The sequence below is a fragment of the Anas platyrhynchos genome, chromosome 16 (genome assembly GCF_047663525.1).
Source record: "Anas platyrhynchos isolate ZD024472 breed Pekin duck chromosome 16, IASCAAS_PekinDuck_T2T, whole genome shotgun sequence".
Taxonomy (NCBI): Eukaryota; Metazoa; Chordata; class Aves; order Anseriformes; family Anatidae; genus Anas; species Anas platyrhynchos.
In genome coordinates this window covers 7,206,287-7,225,184 of record NC_092602.1, presented here as the reverse complement: position 1 = coordinate 7,225,184, position 18,898 = coordinate 7,206,287, and the positions used below count along the sequence as shown (strand labels likewise).

Genomic DNA, 18,898 nt, shown 5'->3' with positions numbered 1-18,898 from the left:
GGTTTCTGGCTGGCCTCCGAGGGACAGCTCAGAGCCACGCTACCTAGGCTGACACCATGACAACTAATCTTGAAATAAAGGTGTTTTTTTGGTGATCCAAACTCTAACAGCCATTTGGGAGTGTGGATGGTGAGCTGCTTGGGGGCACAGTGCTGCCGTCACAGCTCGAGAGGGGTTGCGGCTGTGGGTTTATCCACCTGCTGGGCTTTTTTGGGTTGGTTATGTGATGGTCAACGCATCAACTCCTTGAAAATACCTAAAAGGAGCTCTAAACCACAAAATGGGTAGAGCTTTGGAAGCCATTCCATTAATAGGTAGGAAACTCTGAGTGTTCTGGTGTCTCCTCCGACCTGCGTAAACAAATTTGATGACTTATTTTTGCCTCTGAGTAACACACAGCATAATAGTCATGAATTTGTAATTGTCTGGAGTTCACTGGCTTGTAAGCAACATGACGAAGAGCCTGATAAAAACACTCCAGAAAGCCTGATGAGAATGGGAAGGCAGTTTCCACAATTTCATGATCCATGTCTGAAGTTTTAGAGGTGCTTTCATGAGAAGACCTGATGAAATTTATATGTGTCTGATGCCTACGTGTGCTAGGATTTAAAACATTCCTGTATCCTTCCTCCCTTTCAGATGTACCCCTGAGTTATTTCAAGGGTGCCATGATTAATTACTGATGAAATTTCCTTGCTCAGAGCACGAAGCCTTTTTCTAGTCTGCAGCAGGACAGTCAGAAGTGGATGTCTTAAAGTCACTGCTGGATTTTGAGCCGTGCGGGTATTGGGGAGGGGCTGCCTGGGTCAGAGGTTGGACTCGATGATCTTGAGGTCTCTTCCAACCTAGAAATTCTGTGATTCTGTGATTCTGTGAGATGTGCCTTGAGGAGAAAAACAAAGAGGAAAGGCAAAAAAACAACCCCTCAACCCCTCCAAAAATTGCTTTGCTGTGGACACCAGCAAAGCAGTGCTGCTTCCAGGCTGCATTGGGAAACCTGTTTATAAAGAAGCACCTCAGTGTTGAGCTTGAGCCCTACCTGATGCCACGTTTCCTTCTGCTTGTGCTGTTCCCATACTGTGCATGTGGCAGGTCGCGTTGTAAATGCTTCTGCTTCATGTGTAATCAGGGACTTAAAATTTGATAGGGTTTCGTGACGCAGATTGCAGAAGGACTTTATAATGCTGGTCTTTATGGAAATGTTCATCGGGTCGTGAGCTTTGGACCAAGTGCAGAGAAAAAGGTGATGCTTTTCCAAACCCACCATTCAAAGGCAGAAGGTGCTGCCTTCACCTCCACTGTCCCGTTCAGAGCAATGTCTGAGGAAAATTAGAAGATCACTAACTTTTAGCATATTTATCGTGCTTTCTGTATGGTATTCATAAAAAAGAAATTACTTTTCCTTTGAGGATAGTGACCACAATTGGCGCAGCTTCCTCAGAAAGGCTGGTGGCTGCTCGATGTCGGACTTGTCGGAGCTTTCCCTGCTCCTAAAGCTAATTGTTCCTTGACTGTAAACCCACCGCCTTTCTCTTTTTATTGATTTACTTTTAAATAACAGGGACAGTTGTCTCGTTCTTAGTAGGTAAATACTAATAATAAAGGTACTGCAAACGGAACAAGGTGTCCTTTAAAAATGCTGCCTGTAACTGGGGGGAAATAAAGCTTCGCTAAAGGTACATATCTACAACAAAGTTATGAGTTTAATTTCATATCCCAGGGCCACTGTGCACAGTGCTCACCTTTGTCAGTGAAGTACTGATTCATTTGTTTTATTAGTGTGAGTAATCTGTACTAGCACGGGCTGACTCGGCGTGATCCAACGCTCACGTAAGCGTTGGGGAGCCCTGAGCCCACGGCTGTGCTTGCCAGCCTGCTGCTGGAGGTGGATGGCCGAGCTGAAGGCTTGGCACAGAAAAATCCTCTTATCTCTTTCTAGGGGAGCTGGGCTTTCTTCCAAACACCCTGCAAACGTGAATGGAAATGGGGCGTGTGACTGCCTTCAGTCTTTTGGGCAGTCGCTTGCAAAGGCCGAGCAGCGGAGCCGTGTTTGAGGGGCTGCTGCTGTCCCTGCAGGCCGCGGCCTAGTGCTGTCCTCGTCCCCCTCATACTCCTGGGGAGCTGCAGGACACTTCCAAACACTCACAACCTTCTGTTGTGGCTGCTCAAGGGCCCTGGGTATCTTCCATCCTCATTGCATACAAATTTGATCACTTTGCTCCTTAGAAATGTTGGGACTGGATGTGGGAGCGGGTTGGCTGCTCCTCGCCAGAGTGAAATCTGCTCCGCGTAGCATGGAATCGGTGATGAATTTCAGCAAACAAAGGCTGTCGTACAGCTGCTTGTTGTGTACACTGTCAGAGGGCTCTAAATAACCAGCTTGCATACCAGATATGTGTCGTAGTGTTTTACGCATTAAAATAAGAGCTAATATGCTAGGGCGAACACGTGGCGCTTTCGGTTGCGTAGTATTGGTTGTACAAGTTGAAGTATTCTTAGCTATCAAAGAAATGACATTGAAAAGCTTAAAATAGGGCTTTCAAGAGGTTTCTTTTCTTCTCAAAATGATCAGGCTGGACTTGAAATAACTGAATTCTTCGCTAGAGTAAAAGTAACACGGCTAGGCCAGCACATGCAATGCGATTGACTCACTTTCTCTAAGCTGAACCAGAAAACCTTTTTTTTTTTTTTTTTTCTTCTCCTTGTACAGCTATTATGGCAGCTGGGACCCGTAGCATAATTAAAGCCTCAGGACCTGGATGTGTTAGGAGCTGGAGTACCTGCTGCAAAGCAAAGGCTCCTCATCCCCATGGGCAGGGAATTGGTGAGGGAAAGTCAGCGTAACTCGTTGCTAAAGCACTGGATGAGGCCTTAGGCATAAGCCTGAAGTAGAAATTAAAGGAAAAAATGGCTCGTACTTTAAAGACAAACAGCAAAAAAGCCTTTTTGTTTGTGTTCTTGTGCGTGTGTGCGAGCACTGCAGTGGAACCAGAGCGTGTGCCTGCTTTGGGCCAGATTTCTGATTTAGGACAGTTTTTACCAGCTGTGCTTGCACTTGAGAATTTCTTTAATGCTGTCTTCCAGATTTTGGAAGAGACTGAATCGAAGGAAGGGGACTGTGTGTGTTTGTCATTCTTGGAACAAGAATTGTGGTGTAAAATTATCCCCCCCAAAATACCCACCTAAAAATGGGCGAGCCGCGTTGCGCTGCTCCTCCTGCTGCCGCTCCAGCCCGCTTCCTGCACGTTGTTTTTCTGCTTGCAGTGGAAAACTTCGTCCTTGTTTTGGGAAGTACTGTGGTGGTGTTGGGAACTAAACCTAATTTTATGTGTTTCTGTACCCACGTGTCTCACAGCAAGAGTCGCTTTCACGATTCAGGCTGTGCTTTACGAGCAGTACGCTTGCTCCTGAATATGGACCGTGGAGTTTTTAAGGTATTGAAATTGAGATTTTGGGGAGGCTGGAAGCCATGCTGCAAATATTAGATGTACTGGGGAGCTAAGGATGCTGGACGTGTTACAGGTTGCTTAGTAAATGAATAATTTGATAGAGAAACGTCTTGAAGAGTGTGTCAGCAGTTACAGACTTTGGCATGCAGGTATGATGACATCTTCTATGTGGCTGTAGCTTTAAACATGGAACAGCTGGAAATAAGGGCAGCTTAACTCTTAAAACCACTTTTGTTTGTGTTTTGTTGCTCTATTTATCTTCAGGTCAAGGACTGTTCTGTTACTCATAGCGCACTTAGAGGTCATAACTGGTAGCAGGAGAATCTTGGTGCAAATATATGTGAAAACCAGAAGCGGTGCTGGGTGCTTAACCAAGTGGGAGGGCGGCTTGTGCCTGGGGACACCTTGCTTTTCTAAACCATTGGGGAAAAAAAAAAAAGTTTGTTGTAGTAGCACAATGTTGTGTGGGGTCTGGGCAGAGATGTCCACAGGATGAGCCACTGCTGCTTCGTGGCACCTTGCTCTAGGTTATAGACCTTTAAATATCAGTTTGCTTTCCAGAACAGCTTTCAGATATGAAACAACTACAATAAAAGCTGATTTGTAAGTCTTCTGTTGCTACAGCTAATCTTCCCTCTGTTACCCTGCCTGTGTGTCATCTCCATTACCCTGCCAGGAAATTCTGAAGGAGACGCACTTGGTATCAAATACTTTACCTTGGGCGTTACACTGGGCTACTTGAATGAACACAGAGACTAGTTTTCTCCCTGGGAGCCATCGCAAAGCAGATGCCTAGCTCTTGAAGATGCTCATATCATGTGAGCATGTGCATCTGGAAGCTTTGCTTTACTTGAGCTGAGCTTTCCTGTAAGCAGACCAGCTATTTACAAGCAATCTTGAGCAGTCACATCATTGGTATGTATGAAATGGTGCTGAAAAAACATTGTAAGTTAGCCTGTATTGCTAGATAATTAAAAGATACTCTTCTTGGAGACTATTTAAATACTTAAACTCCACCATCTTGATAATATTTCCCTTTCTTCTCTTCTGATTTAACTGGGCACTGCAAGCTGCTCAGGTTTGGGGCCTTGATGGTACTCTGTAAAACATCCACACCAACTGAATGGTGTGATTATTTCTGATTGACTTTGTCTAGGTTTAATTAAACTGGTATTCTAAAGCCGAATGCCTCGATGTCGCCAAAGCATTGCACAATGACAAACTGTGCAGCTGTAGGATATTTCCTGTTTTTTTCCTTCTGATCCTCAATGAAGAATTTAATCCAGGTGCCATCAGCAGAGCAGTCATAATGTGTTCAATAACTTTCTTTAGAGAGTTTTTTCATAGAGGACCTTTCACTTATTTTCTTAGTATGATTCCTTATGTTAAATTTACTCTGAAGAATTCATTTCTTTCTAGCTGCTTAGGGTATTTCAGAAATGGAGCGCGAGCAGTTTGTCCTCCAAGGCTGAGATTCTCACCCGTTACTGTTGATTGAGAGCTTTAATTTCTAGGTAGGCAGTTTGAGGCATCTCCAAATGGCCTTATCTGAACCAAATGCTGTTCTCACACACTCTGAAAATCTTGAGTCACTTGTCACATCCATAAGTCATTGCCCATATGATTAATGCTATTTTCAGTTGAGGGCTTTGGAACATGCAGTCTCAAATGCAGATTGTGGTGCACTTTTTGAAGGATGAAGAGCAGATACCAGGCTTACACTAAGTTGTTTCTTGATGCATTAATTACATCGGTAACTGAAACAGCTTGCTTCAGTTGATGATACCTTGAACTTGAGTAATTTCTGCTGATGGCATTCAGCTGCCATTGCGCTCTGAAGAATCGAGCCAGCCAGTTCAAACTATCCTTATTTCAATCTTTCCGTTTCTGGAAGGGAGCTTTAATATTAAGAATGTGACTTTGCCAGCTTACTGCAAAGCGGTGTGATTTGTACCTTTCCTGACGTAGGCAATTGAAGCATGAGACAGCACAGCCTGCGCCACCGAGCAGCCGTGTGCAGGGCTACCAGCACCTGCTCCACGAGGCCCTGCAGGGGTTGTCGGACAGCGTGGAGCACTGCTGATCCGTGCACGTCAACAGGGCTTGGGTTGCTCCCGATATGCTTCCCATCCCTGGCTTTTCTGATAATCATTACCAGAAAATAATCGTCCTGCTGAGAACGCTTGGGTATTGTACAGCATCGATACATATGTCAGTCCTGTATAGAGAGTGACATTGTTACTTAGAGCTTAACTTTAAATATCAACATTTAATTTCCCATTTTAAATACCAATTTATTCTTGTATATTAGAGCTGCGCTGATTTTGGTTTTTGCACAGTTCATATGATTAGAGATGGATAAATGTCTTCTTCCTCCGTTTGTTTGTATTGTTCTAAAGCCAAATGGGTTTTTCACTTGCCTGAAGAATGCCCGACCTGAAATGCTGCATTCTTTGCCCCTGTCTGCAGGCATGTAGTAAATACAGGACCTTTGGGTGAGGCCAGTCAGCTGAGAATGAATGCTCATTTCATTCATCTGGCTTCTGTCATCAGCTTGTTCCTGAGATATATGTTTTAACTAAAATATCGCAGGCAGGCTAAAACATTGGCAATCCTCTTTCTGAAGCTCCTCAGCAGGAAGACTTCTGTGCAGATGGCTTTTTCCTAATAAATGAGAAGATGAGTTAGCTTGTTAAGCATTAATTCAGGTGTACATTAATTCAGATTTTGGTGATACAGCTGTATGCATATGAGGGCAGGTAGATTTCAAGCCCTCGGTGTGTTTCACCCCCCAAGAGGATGGGTGCTGTGGCACTGGTAGGAAGGGGTGGCTGCACTCAGTGCGTGCTCTATGACCTGATTTGCACTGATGGGTTTAACTGCTTGCCCTCCTTTTTTTGTCTTTTAATTGCTCGTTCTCTTCTCAGTGGAGTGTGACAATGTTTGACTTATTAATGTCAAGTACCTTCTTTTGAGGTTTTGTAAGTCAGGTGCAATGAGCTGAGCTAAATACCAGCCTTAGCTTTGTGAGCTGTGTCCTTTTTGTAGGTGATCTAAAAAGCGTGGTGTGACAGCAGGCTTCCGAACAAGCTTAAGAGCCTTTATAAAAGTCAAACAATTTGGCGTTAACATCTTTTCCTGGTGTCCTGTTCTATGGTGTGGAGCAAGCCCAATGGTTACAGAAGATAGAAAGGGAGCACCTTCACTCAAAGAGAAATCACTAACATTTATAGCCAGCACCCTCCTTAATTGCACTTTCAAGTGATCCTTGGACAGGTGGTGGATTTCTTGAGATGTAATGTTTCATGTATTAGAAGATACCAGAATATTTTTTCTAAATAATAAAACTTGTTCTCCTTTGTAGGATATCAGAGCGCGTAGAATTTGGGGAGACAAGAGCACACAACGATGCTGCTGAAAGGAATCTGAGCCACAGAGCATGCTTTGTGCCACAGTTACCCAGGTATGCTTCACCTCAGCGCTCCCCTAATGAGCCACAATTCATTGTGCTTCTTGCTCCATTACTTGTCATCCTGAGCCAAGGAGACTGTCTCAGCCTCAGACCAAAATTATGCTCTCTTTCATCATTGCTCTATCTGGATGCTGCTTGCAGTCAGAAATCTTCTGAAGCCTTTAATGTGTGTTTTAGTTTTAATTTTATCTGGTTGCTACATTTCAGCCAGTCTCTCTTCAAATGCTACACTGATTTATAACATAAGGTAGGCTGAACGTTTTGGTGTTTATTTTCAGAAGCTTTTTTGTTTTAGGCACAGAGATGTGGTATCAATAAACTAGGTGCTGAGCTACATATGTGGAAATAGAATTTTGAGGCTTGCTCCAGACTTGTTAGAAGCTGCTCCAGTTGACTCATCTGCAGATAATCTGCTGGGCTTCAGAATTCAAAGGCATGTGGGTAGAGGCATCCGTCATGCCTTTGTACGCCAGTGTCTGTGAACCAATGCAAACTTTTCAGGATGTTTAGATGACAAAGGCAAAGCTTTGTAGTGTTTTGTTTAAATAAAAGGTTTGGGATGGATATTTAAAATCTTCCTTGAAGTGCACCTCCGTTCCATGCTATCTGCTTGTTCTACAGAAAGATGGTAAGAAAGCAAATACCTGCCTTACCTGATGGACTCCAGGATTTTTCAAAAGCGGTTTTGTGATGGGAGTTATCAAAACCCAATAGCCCTAGCTGTCCTAGAGCACTAAAAGATAAAATAAAAACAACAAACCCCGCACTCATATGATTGTGAAGTGTTTCTGTGGCATGGAAGAGAACTTTTCTATTAGCACCAGCTGGCAAGTGGGAGTAGAGAAACAAAGCAAACAAACAGCAGAGAAAAGTAGGAGGAACAATGGTAAGAGTTGAAAAAGTGACACATTTGGAGACCAGCACGGAGAATAACAAACTCATATCACAGGATGTTTTGCGTAGCAACAGGACTTTTGTCTTCAAGTGGACCTTAGTGTAGCTGCAGCACTTGCTTCCTGTGTGAGATAAAGGGCCGTTGTACTCTGAATGCTTTTTAATCTCTAAATCTAAATTGGACTAATAATTAAAAAGAAATTGCTGAAGGAAATAATAGTGAAGTCTATTGCTCCTGAAAGTGTTTCCTCTTATTTTGCTGTCAGAGAAGGGAGGACTGAAACCTGTGTAAGGGAAGCAGATAAAAGATGAACTTTCTCACCAGGTGCTGAATGCTGTCTACAAACTACGTTGTCGATGAAGGAAGAAATTGATTGGGAATTGAAAGCGCGAGCTAGTTCATAAACTGGTCAACATGCGCAAAGGGGTGCCAAAGGACCCAGAAATAGCTGACCTCTTCTACAAAGATGATCCTGAAGAAATATTTGTGGGTTTACATGAAATCGGACATGGAAGTTTCGGAGCAGTTTACTTTGTAAGTACAGTTCTTTACCTCCTTTTTGAGAAATGAAACCGATTTATCTGGTATTTTGCAGATTCTCAGCATTTGTAAAAGTGGGCATGCTTTCAGCTCTTAGTGTTTTGTGTTTGTTAGCTTTAGCATAGCACATCGTGGAAATAAGTGTCTCCAGAGCGCTCCTGAGCTCTTTGCTGTTCCAGCTGTATTTAGAGAAGCAGTCGACTATAGACTTAATAACATACCCAATCACACAGGTTAAGTACATGGTATCTGGTGCTGTTAGATGCTGAAAGTTGAATTGAAGCAGTTGGAAATTAATTTGCCAAACTGGAATTTCAAGATAATCTACTTGGTGCTCATAAGCTTGTAAATTATTGCAAATTAATAGATCTAGTGAATTAATGATTCAACATGCTTTTGGAGTTAAAAGCTATTTTTGTTAATGAATTGGCTTTGTGGTGGTTTGAATAAAGATACTGTGGAAGTCGCATCAAATTGCTTTCAGGCTTTTGAATGATTCCTGATAATTTAGGAGTTAGAGATACCTTTGAAATACTGTTTTGCTTTGTCATCTTCCTTTTGCTCTCGTTTATCACATACCATACTATCTCCAATAGCAAATGCTTTCATGGCAAAAGCAAAGGGAAAGTCAGGGGGGATGGGAATTCAAGAGGGAAGGGAGGTAGCGTTAACTGATAGTTGAGAGAATTTCATCTGGAAAGTGAGAAGAATCCAATTAGGATCAAACAAAGCCAAACTGAAAATACTGGATTTGGAAATAATTATAATGTAGTCACTATCAGTGAAGCTAAAATAGAATTCAGTATCAAAAAATCATTCCAAGATAAATTTACGTTACGTGGTAGTATGTCTTGCCACTCCAGAAGATCAAGCACACCAGAGCTGAGATTTTTGAATATCAGACACTGAAGTATTCAGATAAGCTCTCTTACACCTGCAATGCTGACAGTAGCTAGCATGAGTGATCTGCAAGCACTCCAATCCGGCATTCATTGTTCTGTGCAGCAGTGGAGCTACTGGTGGAACCGAAGAGGTTTTCTGCCATGGGGATCATCAGCAGTGGGACAGTTTTAGGTGTTGGGTTAAGTGCCAGGTAGGTGGAAGAATAATAGTCAATGTATAAGATGATGAGTTTGTAAAATTTACAATACACGTTGATCCTCTCCATAAGAAGAGCAGGATTTTTTTTAAGGTGGAAGTAGGGAGGTCCTGCTCAATGTATCTCACAGAAGAGGAAAAGGATGTGTGATGTGCTTTAGGGCAGAGATGAAGTAGTGACGGCGCTGCCTTCATCATTCAGCTCTGGTGGTCAGAAAGCCCTCTTGCTTCCAGGGAAAGAGGATGAGTGTTAGAGAGCTACTAAGGAGGCTTACACCAGAGATGTCACCATGGTTAGGCAGATTTTTGTGATTCTGCAGAGCTTCTCTTCCTCCTTTTCCATCTATGCTTCACCTGGTCTGTGCTTTCGAGAGCGTAGCCAGCCTGCAGCTTCTTGCAGTGACCTGGCAGCATCTTCCTCCTCCAAGCTTGATGGCGATGGAAGGCATGTTTGCAGTAAAGTTACTGTAGTAACACAGTGAGTGTAGACAGATGCATCACCTCTTTTCTGTGATGTATCTACTCTTCTTGGCCACTCTTTGAGACTTTCTTCCCTGTTGCATGGAGCACTGAGCATACAGCAAATCATTCCTTGGGGTCTGTGTTCTTGCAGCCTGTCTGATATCTTTCTTCGCCTTGGAATGAGGCAGGGTTTGGGAATAATTTCACATCAAATAAGATCTCACATCATCGTGGCAGTGTTTCCAGGGGTTCTGATGTCCTTGGTATCAGAAAGGGAGAACAGGTCAAACATCTTTGGAGGAACAGGGCTTCCTAAATCATCTAAAGAAGAGGGAAAAGTCCTAAAATACACCAAGGGTCAGGTTCCTCCTTGACTGGTCACAATATTTCTAAAGATTGCGTTTGGTTGTTATGCAGTTCAGTGCCTCTTCCCAAACAGAACTAAATACTTTATACCCCAACGTGTCCATGGTGTTTGGCATCCTCAAGCCTACTACGGTTCTGTGAGCATGTGTTTTAAAAAGATAAGAAACCTTTTACCTATTAAAAAATAAAGGGGTGGTGGGGTGGTAGAGGAATATTCATGCCAGGTCTAATCAAGAAAAGAAAGAAGGGAGTGCTGCTCAGATATGTTGTCCTGGGCTCATGTGTTTTCCCATTCAGAAAATGGCAACTGAATAAAGTTAATAGAGGATTTGGGGGTGTAACTTGGAGAACTGGTGATTTTGTTTGCCCAATATATGATTACCAATGCTTGGCAAGTTAACTTAAGAAAAGAAACTTTTTTTCTTGCTAGAAAGAAATGCTGCTTAGAGCAGCAACTTGGTCCACAACAAAGGGAACGTGGCGACAGCTTAATGGGGCAGTTGTACCCTGCAGCACAAAGTTGTGGCTGATGCGAGAGTGTATGCTATGTGAAGATATTTGGAGTTAGTGGCAGACAGAAGTATTTGGAAATTTGTTTAGAACACCAGCAGGAACTCATCTGTTTGAGTAAAATACTCTTGAGATCTTTTATGTGCTGGAGCAGGACGATGAGTGCTTAGGAAGGGTTTTGCCTTCCCCAGAAGTTACTTGTATTATGTTTTCTCTAACCCATTTGATGAAGTGTGTGTGCTGGGAAGAGTCGAGTCTAAGTGTGTCAGCTCCCTTTAGTAATTCCTGGGCTCTTGTGGTTCACCCAACATCATTTTTCTTTGAAGTCACTGTGAGCATCGTGAAATGTCTTTGATTAATGCATTGCTTGGGAGTATAGTACTCATCCGTGCGAGCAGTGGAAATGAGGATTTACCACATTTAGCTTTGATTGTATTCTAAGCTTTTAACTGACACAGGGTTTTTGTCCTCAAAATTGTAAGTGGTTAGAGGTGCTGGGATTTCAGCAACTCTTAGGATTAAAACCTTAAGATGTTCCATCCTTAACATGCAGAAATGAGGGCAGTGCCACTCCAGGCAAGCAGAGCTCTTTCTAAAACTGAGTTCATGGCCTCTGGTCATCCTGTATGACGTCCCTGTGTCATACGTATTCCAAAAAAGCAAGATTTTGCTGACTGAATAATGCTCATTGTCCAACTTGGATCTGATGGCTCTGATAATAAAATATTAAACGAGTAGCTAATCTGTAAGACAGAATCTTCCAATGTCTCATTTCTTCCTTTGACACAACTTTTTAAATTTACAATCAGATGCGACACATCCAATTCTGTTGAGTGTTTTCCCGAGCCTCCCCAGTACTGCGTTGATACGAGATTGCAACAATAACGATCACCTGCGGTTCAAGGACACTTGTTATTTATGTTCTATTCCCCCCAAATACTGAGCATCATCTCCTAGCCTGACTTACTGTTTGCAAGGATTGGCTTTCAACTCGAAGCTAAGCTATTTAATGAAGAAAGCAAAAATAAAGAATGGGGGCTTAAATTTTAAAGATAGAAGACTTGGTGTGGACAGAACTGGAAAACTTGTATGAGATGTTACTGCTGTGACCACTTGCCCAACGAGAAAGCTTCTTGGGATAACAGTGCTTTCCATGCAGGAATCAAATGAGCAGATTGCAAGCAAATACAGCGGCTTTGTATTTTTTTTCCTGCTTATACTCTGGGCAGGAAGCAAGTCTGTCAGTCTGGTTGAGAAGTCTGAGTTAGATGTCAGCTCTCTGAAGATCTGTTTGAAGATCTGCTTTTTTTGCATTAAAATGGGTGAAGTTTGGGGCCTGGCAAATTTTGTTGAAAATGTAAATGTCCTGATTTTTTTTCTGGTCTGCTTTTAAGCTTGATTCCACGGTGGTTTTTCAGATAAGGTGGTTTGCATTTCTATGAATAGCATGGCTCCATGATTTGACATCTGCTCAACCACCAGCAGCGAAGAGAACAACTGTGTGCAGATCGCCTACGTTTGGTGACCCAGTTTCATAAGCGAAGTGAATGACATTCCTTTTGTTACTACAAATTCATTCCTGAAAACTTGATCTTTTTGTAACAGCACAGGGAAACCAAAATAACTTGCTTTCTAACAACCCCAATGGTAATATCTGGGAGGAGGTCTGTGCCTCATCAACGTGTTTTGAACCGTAGGAAAGTCACAGCCTCTCTGCTTTAATGGTGTAAAACTAGATTAATCAGTCTTTTGAAGAATAAAGGTTTGAAAAAAAGCCCAATATTAAATGAAACTTGACAAAAGCAGCCTGGACCCGTCTATCTTTTTTGACTGATTTTCAGAACCAAAACTAGTTGTGTTTTTTTTTTTTCCCTACAGCAATGCATATAAGGCACACAGACATTGTCCTAAGATGATGTGATGAAAAATCACAATACAGCCTTTGCCTTAATATTGGAAATAAGTGGACCAAAAACAGTGAATCAGAGAAAATGCTGATTAGAGGAGCAAGCTAATTGAACGCTGCTTTTACAGCAATTCCGATGAAACTATTTTATGCATTCTCACTGAGATACTGGACCTTGTTCTGTGTATCAGTAGAGAGGTAGCAAGTGTAGTAAGGGCTGAGGGAGGGACTGTGATTGTGGATAGATAAATAATGCCAGAAAAGAGTGCTAAAATAGCTGTCTCATAAATCTTATCACAAGGCAGGTGTCTCTGAAGTGTAGGAGCTTTCCAGGATGTGATATAGGAGAAGAAAGTCTGTGTTTGCTAAAGGCACGGCTCACTCCATGGGGAGGATTTAAAAATGATTTTTTTTTCTAATTTATTTTTTTCCTCCTCCAGGCTACAAATTCCCACACTAATGAGGTGGTGGCAGTCAAGAAAATGTCCTACAGTGGGAAGCAAACGAACGAGGTAAGATGGTGAAGCCAATTCTGATGCAAAGGCTGGTACAACATAATGTAAGTCTGGTCAGGGGAATTAGCTGAGTATTTCATTTGACGCTGGCGGGCCAGCTTTCTAATGCTGTAGCTGTTGCTCACGTCCATAGGAAGCATGGAGATTTGTAGAGGGAAAATGAGTTTATGCAAATTTTGACAAATAGTTCAGTTTAAGGAAGTGAATGGGAATTGAGAAATAACCAGCCTAGAAGCATTCTGTACTAAGGGCAGTAAGAGCACCTGGGCTACTGAAACCATAAACCGCAACTCTTTGAGGTGTCAAGTGAAATGTATAGCTGACCTGAAACACTTCTCGGGACCTACAGTACAAAATGGCATAGACATCATATTCAGAGTATCAGTCTAACTTCAATGGTTGCTTGTTAATTGCTCTTATTTGTTCCTGTTGTGGTGTCTTGATTCAAACAGAGAACCCAAGCACATCAGGTTGACATGCAGTAGACAACATGTTTTTTCAGGCCAAAGGGGATGTTCGTAATTAATTTTTCCTTACTTACCTGTCGGTCTTCTGCATGTGCTGTCTGTAACTGTTCCAGAGGTCTTCCAAATGTCAGTGGCCTTGTGCTGCAGTACAGAAGGAAGCAAACCACTCTGTAGCATGTGCTGTAGCTGTTTGGGGGCAGGTGGGTTTGTTACTGAGTTTCAGACCACAGGGCAGTTAATTTTAACAGTAACAGTGCTTCAAGTAAAATGCATTGCAGATAAAAAGAGAAAAAAAATACAGTTTTTGGCTGTCCTCAAGCTAAATGTGTCTTACTGCAACAGTGGCTACCCCAAAACTTCAGTAAAGTTGTGCTTTTGAAGCTACAGCTCTTGTCTTCTTCACATCATAAAATTGTATTATGGATGCTTTTCAGACTGTACTGTAGTCTGTGGTGTATGAAAGCATTTAGGGGGATTAAGTGGGGAAGTGTACTCATATCTTTTTCCTTTGTTTTTATTAGAAATGGCAGGATATCATTAAAGAAGTCAAGTTTTTACAACAGCTGAAGCACCCCAACACCATAGAGTATAAGGGCTGTTACCTGAAAGAGCATACTGCATGGGTGAGTGGCACAGTGCTCGGGGTCTTTTTGTGCAGATAGCTTGTGGTATGACAACCAGGCATCCAGTACGTGCAGCAGTATTCATCCCATGCCACCTATAGTTCCTTTCTTCTTCTAAAAAAAAAAAAGTTCCCTGGTAATTTAAAAGAAATGGATATTTAGGATATTGGAAGAGATCCCCACCTCTCTTTGGCAGGCCTCTATATTCAAGGAGGTTAAACAATAATTATGGAACATCTTCTAGATACTGTCCCCACAGCTTTCCAGTACCTGAACCTTCTTTGCAACAAATCAGGATGTCTGATGTTGCTGGAATTTATTTGGAGCGTTTTATTTCGTTGATTGCTGATTACATTTCTTAAAACTTCAGGTTTTACTTCTGTTGTTTCTCAGCCATCCAAGTAGTAATTATTTGTTGGAGGAGTGCATATCATATTTAAAAGCATGCTTTTTTCTTGCAGTTGGTTATGGAGTACTGTTTAGGATCAGCTTCTGATTTGCTAGAAGGTGAGTTAGAACCATAGTCTTTGATTTTCTTTTCTCTAGTGTCCCTTCTGAGTACAGTGGGAGGCTGTTTTCTCACAACCTGGTATTTTACAGATGGCAGAGGCAGTCTGTCTATACTACTGCGTTCTGTAGCTAGAATGCCTGTGTTCGTGGTACTAAGGGTAAGCTGAGATTTTCCCAGAAAGCCAGTGCTGCATATAGTTGGCAGGTATGTTGTAAAAGGAAGGTACAGCTATTCCTGTGGTTTCTGCTTTGATTGAAGCAGGCTGCCTGTTATCTGAGTATCCGTAATAAAAACCTGTAGAGATCACCTTTGTCCCTGCCTTGCAGTTCGTAGGAATGGTCACAGATAGCTCTATAAAACAAGAGACTAGTATCACCTGAAAACTAAAGCCACAGCACCTACAGAGGAATGGGGAATCTAAGCCATACTTTGCAAAAACTATTACTCTTTGTGGGCTGTATATTTTCTATCTAAGATAGAATCAGACAGGGGCATGCTGGTCAAATCCAGGGATCTAGAGAAGGTGATTCTGGGCATCACTTTGTACTTAGTATTCCTCATTTTCCTGTGGTTTTGCTCTGGGAAAAAAAAAAGTGGAAGTTTTCCTTGCTAAGGACTGAAGTTGTATTTCACATAGATTTGGCAAGCTGTACTCAGTCATCGCCTGGTGTTAGCAGCAACTGCTGGCCCTAGCAGGACAGTGAAGAAAAATGTTTAACATGAAATACACAAAGGCTGTATGCAGACTCAAAGCTGCTACAGGAAAATTAGTATGATGAAGATGGTGCTCACCTCGTGGCTTGCAAAATTGAAGAGGTTCCTCCTGTTTAGAACCATTCTCAGGAAAAGATTGCTGTTTTCTTATGTTTTTTTTTCCTGATTTTTTTTTCCTTAGTTCACAAGAAGCCACTTCAGGAAGTGGAGATTGCTGCCATCACCCACGGTGCCTTGCAGGGGCTGGCCTACCTGCACTCTCACTGTAAGATTCATAGGTAAGGCACAGCTCGATGCTGTTGGATGTCCTTCCATCTTCCCCGGGCTGGAGTCTGAAAATCACTTCATTGTGTTTAAGCAACTCTGGTAAAGGTTTTCCTGCCAAAGTTCCCTCTAATGGACTTGTCAGTACACCCCTGCCAGAGTAGATTTATAAATAAAAGCCGCTGGCTGTTAAGGAACACATTCCTTCTGTAATAATTCAATGCAGCTATATTCCAGGGCTGAATTCTCTTTGATGTTAGCAACTGTTCTCTGCAGACCCTGGTAAAAAAGTGCACCTGAATGTTGGCAGAAAGCATGGATGGGAAAACACACGCCCTAAATTCACCTAATAAAGCAATGTGGTAGAGCTAGACTATTTTTAAGACATTTTATTTTTTTTTACATGTGAGTAAGTAAAATCAGATCAAATTTATGCATCCAGAAATCAGCTGATGAAAGCACAACTCAAGGCTAAAACTAACTTAAGAGAAATAAGAACACACAGAGGAGGATGTTATAACAGGCTGCTCATGGGCACCAGCTCCTAGATCTTTACTTTCCAGCAGTTCTGATTTTTTTCACTTATTTTTCAACAATGTTGCATGTTCTTTTTTTGTGTTTTTGTCTTATTTTGGAAACTGCTGGTACTTTATGTCATGGAGTTGCTGTGAAAAGGATGAGAAATAGATTAGGGTAATGTGAGCAAGAAGTCATCAGGGTGAAGCAGTCATGGGGTTAAAAAAGTCATGGGGTTAAAAGCCTTTCTGCAGTCTGCTGACAAGCTGTGGGCAGAAAAATTGTATACTTGAGGCTCAGACAATAAGGAATTTAATGATTTGTCATTTGTTAGAATAGAATAACTATTTGCGGTGTATCTACGCAAGGTTATTTTATTAGGCCTAAGGAAAATATTAAGTTAGAATGTCAACTTATGAAATTAAAATGATTTCTGGTCAACCCTTTACATATATGCCCTTATTTGTGCGTAAGAATACCTGTTCTGAACTAACTTGACACACATTCAGAGGGCATTAAATTTTTTTTATAGTAAATGACTGCCCGTATGGGCTCTACTGAGAATTAGTTTTTGGTAGTGATTAGGACTTCTTAACATGGCACAACTAGTGTGCTGTATAAAGTCAGCAATTTCACATGCTGAATCCTAGCTACTCCGTATGAGCTGCCCATTAATGTGGTTACTGCATATCATGAACAGAGCTGGTTATTTCTCTTCGAAACTGGGAAAAGTTTCACTCTTGCAGTGTGCTGAGTGACCATGAGGAATGTTAAGTACCGTGCAGGTCTTTCCTATCTGAGTGGTTTTCTACCAAGGGATATTTTGCCTTTTAATTCCTGAGAGAAGAAGGCAAGACCTCTCCCAGGACCATTGGGAGAACTCTAGTTTTCTGATAGATGCTCTAACTTAAAGAGGAGAGCTGAAAGATTGCCTTTTCCTAGCTGTGTTGTCTAGCAGGGAGGAGAGCCAATGTGCCCAGCTACACGGGAGCTGTGTGTAAAATCCCTGCAGTGGCAAGTGACAGGAGCAGTGGGGCAGGTGAAGCAATGACAGTGAGGAGGGACCAAAGCTGGCAGCTGGGACAACTTTGGTTTCCCTGCCCAAAAGCCAGGAAGGCAAAATGAGTGTGACCTGGAATGGGGGGACACCTTGTGGAGATGCAGGAAAAAGCAAGGCCCTGGTCTCATCCTGAGCTCCCTGGGCCTCCCCCTTAGCACTTTGTCCCAGTGGCACTGTGTGGGGTGGCAAAGGGTGAGATTATCCCATTAGATTGCAGACACGAGGTGATCTGAAGCTAGCACAGATACCTAAGCTGATACCTGAGGTGCCTGCTGAACTGTGAGGGTAGCAATGGAGACGAAGCAGAGAGGACAGGACTTGCGCTGTCTCTGAAGGACTTCTGAGGGTTTGTTCTTGTGCACACAAGGCATTGTTTGGTACTTGTCCTCATGCAGAAGTGACAGATGCATAGACCCAAAACACGAAGACTTACCTGAGTAGCACATGTGCACCAAAAATGCTGTAACGTTGGTTTTGAAGCAGTGTTGTCCTGGGAGCGATGAAACAGAGGTTCTGAGAGCCCAGCTCTGTTGCTGAAGCATTGCAGGTCCATGCCTGTTGCTGCAGCTCTTGTTATTCCAGCATTGCCCGTCTGTGTGCTGCCCTTTGGAGATAAAACATTGCACCCATGTCTGCATCATGCTGAACTTCAGCAGTCTTTCAGCTGGCCTGTTCCTCTGGGCCTGCAGTTTGTGGTTGGTGCACAAGTTGCCATGCTTCAGCTGTTGTACAATAACTCAGCATATGCAGCAAACACAAGGTAGCTTTGTTGCCCCTCCCATTTATCTAATTAGCTTCCTTTTTCACATGGTCACCTTACGTGTGAGTTTGGCAATACCCAGTAACTTGGAATCGTGGAATCATTTAGGTGGGAAAAGACCTCAAAGATCATCAAGTCCAACTTGTTTATGTTGGACGTCTGCTAGTACCGATAAGTGGTTTCAATGTTAAGGACCTACAGTCAAACACCAGATATGAAAAGCTTTTTTTTTTTCTTGATGTGTTTTCTACTTATAGATTTATTATTATTTCTTTTTAATAAGACAGCAAAGAGACATTCCAGACTGTATACCCAGCCTGGCTGATGGATCCCTTACATGTATTCAATGTATATTGAGGGTCTGCTTTTGCAGAAGTAACTAACTGAGCTGCTGCTATGTGAAGTCAAACCTGGCACACCCAGTGTACAGCTTTCCCTTTATTGGGGTGCAGGGTTTCGAGGAACTTCACTATGTTGTGATTTTTCAGCTGCAATGTATCAGGAGACCTGAATGTCTTAAAGCAATTCTTTTTTATTCTGATGTGTGCAAGAAAAAATAGTTCAGGTATAACAGGCCAGAAATCCTAGGGATTAGAAGTAAATGGTACTCAAGTGAATTCTTCTCTAACTTTGTATAGGCCCATTGCCAGGTTTCTTAGAAGGCGTGCAAATGGAGTTAACCTTTCTTAGCATTTTATTGGCAATTAATTTGTAATTAACCCACTTACTGCTGGAGTTGAGAAATGTATGGTGCCAAAGGTGTTGAAAGT

General features: G+C 42.3%; 1 protein-coding gene across 4 annotated transcripts in view; it reads left to right on the top strand.

The window, feature by feature from the left end:
* The window catches only part of TAOK3 (TAO kinase 3), an 82,044-nt gene that overhangs the window by 26,721 nt on the left and 36,425 nt on the right, over positions 1 to 18,898 (top strand). For all 4 annotated transcript variants that reach the window (XM_027470278.3, XM_027470275.3, XM_027470277.3 and 1 more), the window contains 6 exons: positions 6,814 to 6,912; positions 8,141 to 8,350; positions 13,139 to 13,210; positions 14,202 to 14,303; positions 14,765 to 14,810; positions 15,710 to 15,806. In XM_027470278.3, coding sequence (XP_027326079.1) covers positions 8,231 to 8,350; positions 13,139 to 13,210; positions 14,202 to 14,303; positions 14,765 to 14,810; positions 15,710 to 15,806 — 437 coding nt within the window. In that variant the 5' untranslated portion in view covers positions 6,814 to 6,912; positions 8,141 to 8,230. The remainder of the gene's footprint in view (positions 1 to 6,813; positions 6,913 to 8,140; positions 8,351 to 13,138; positions 13,211 to 14,201; positions 14,304 to 14,764; positions 14,811 to 15,709; positions 15,807 to 18,898) is intronic.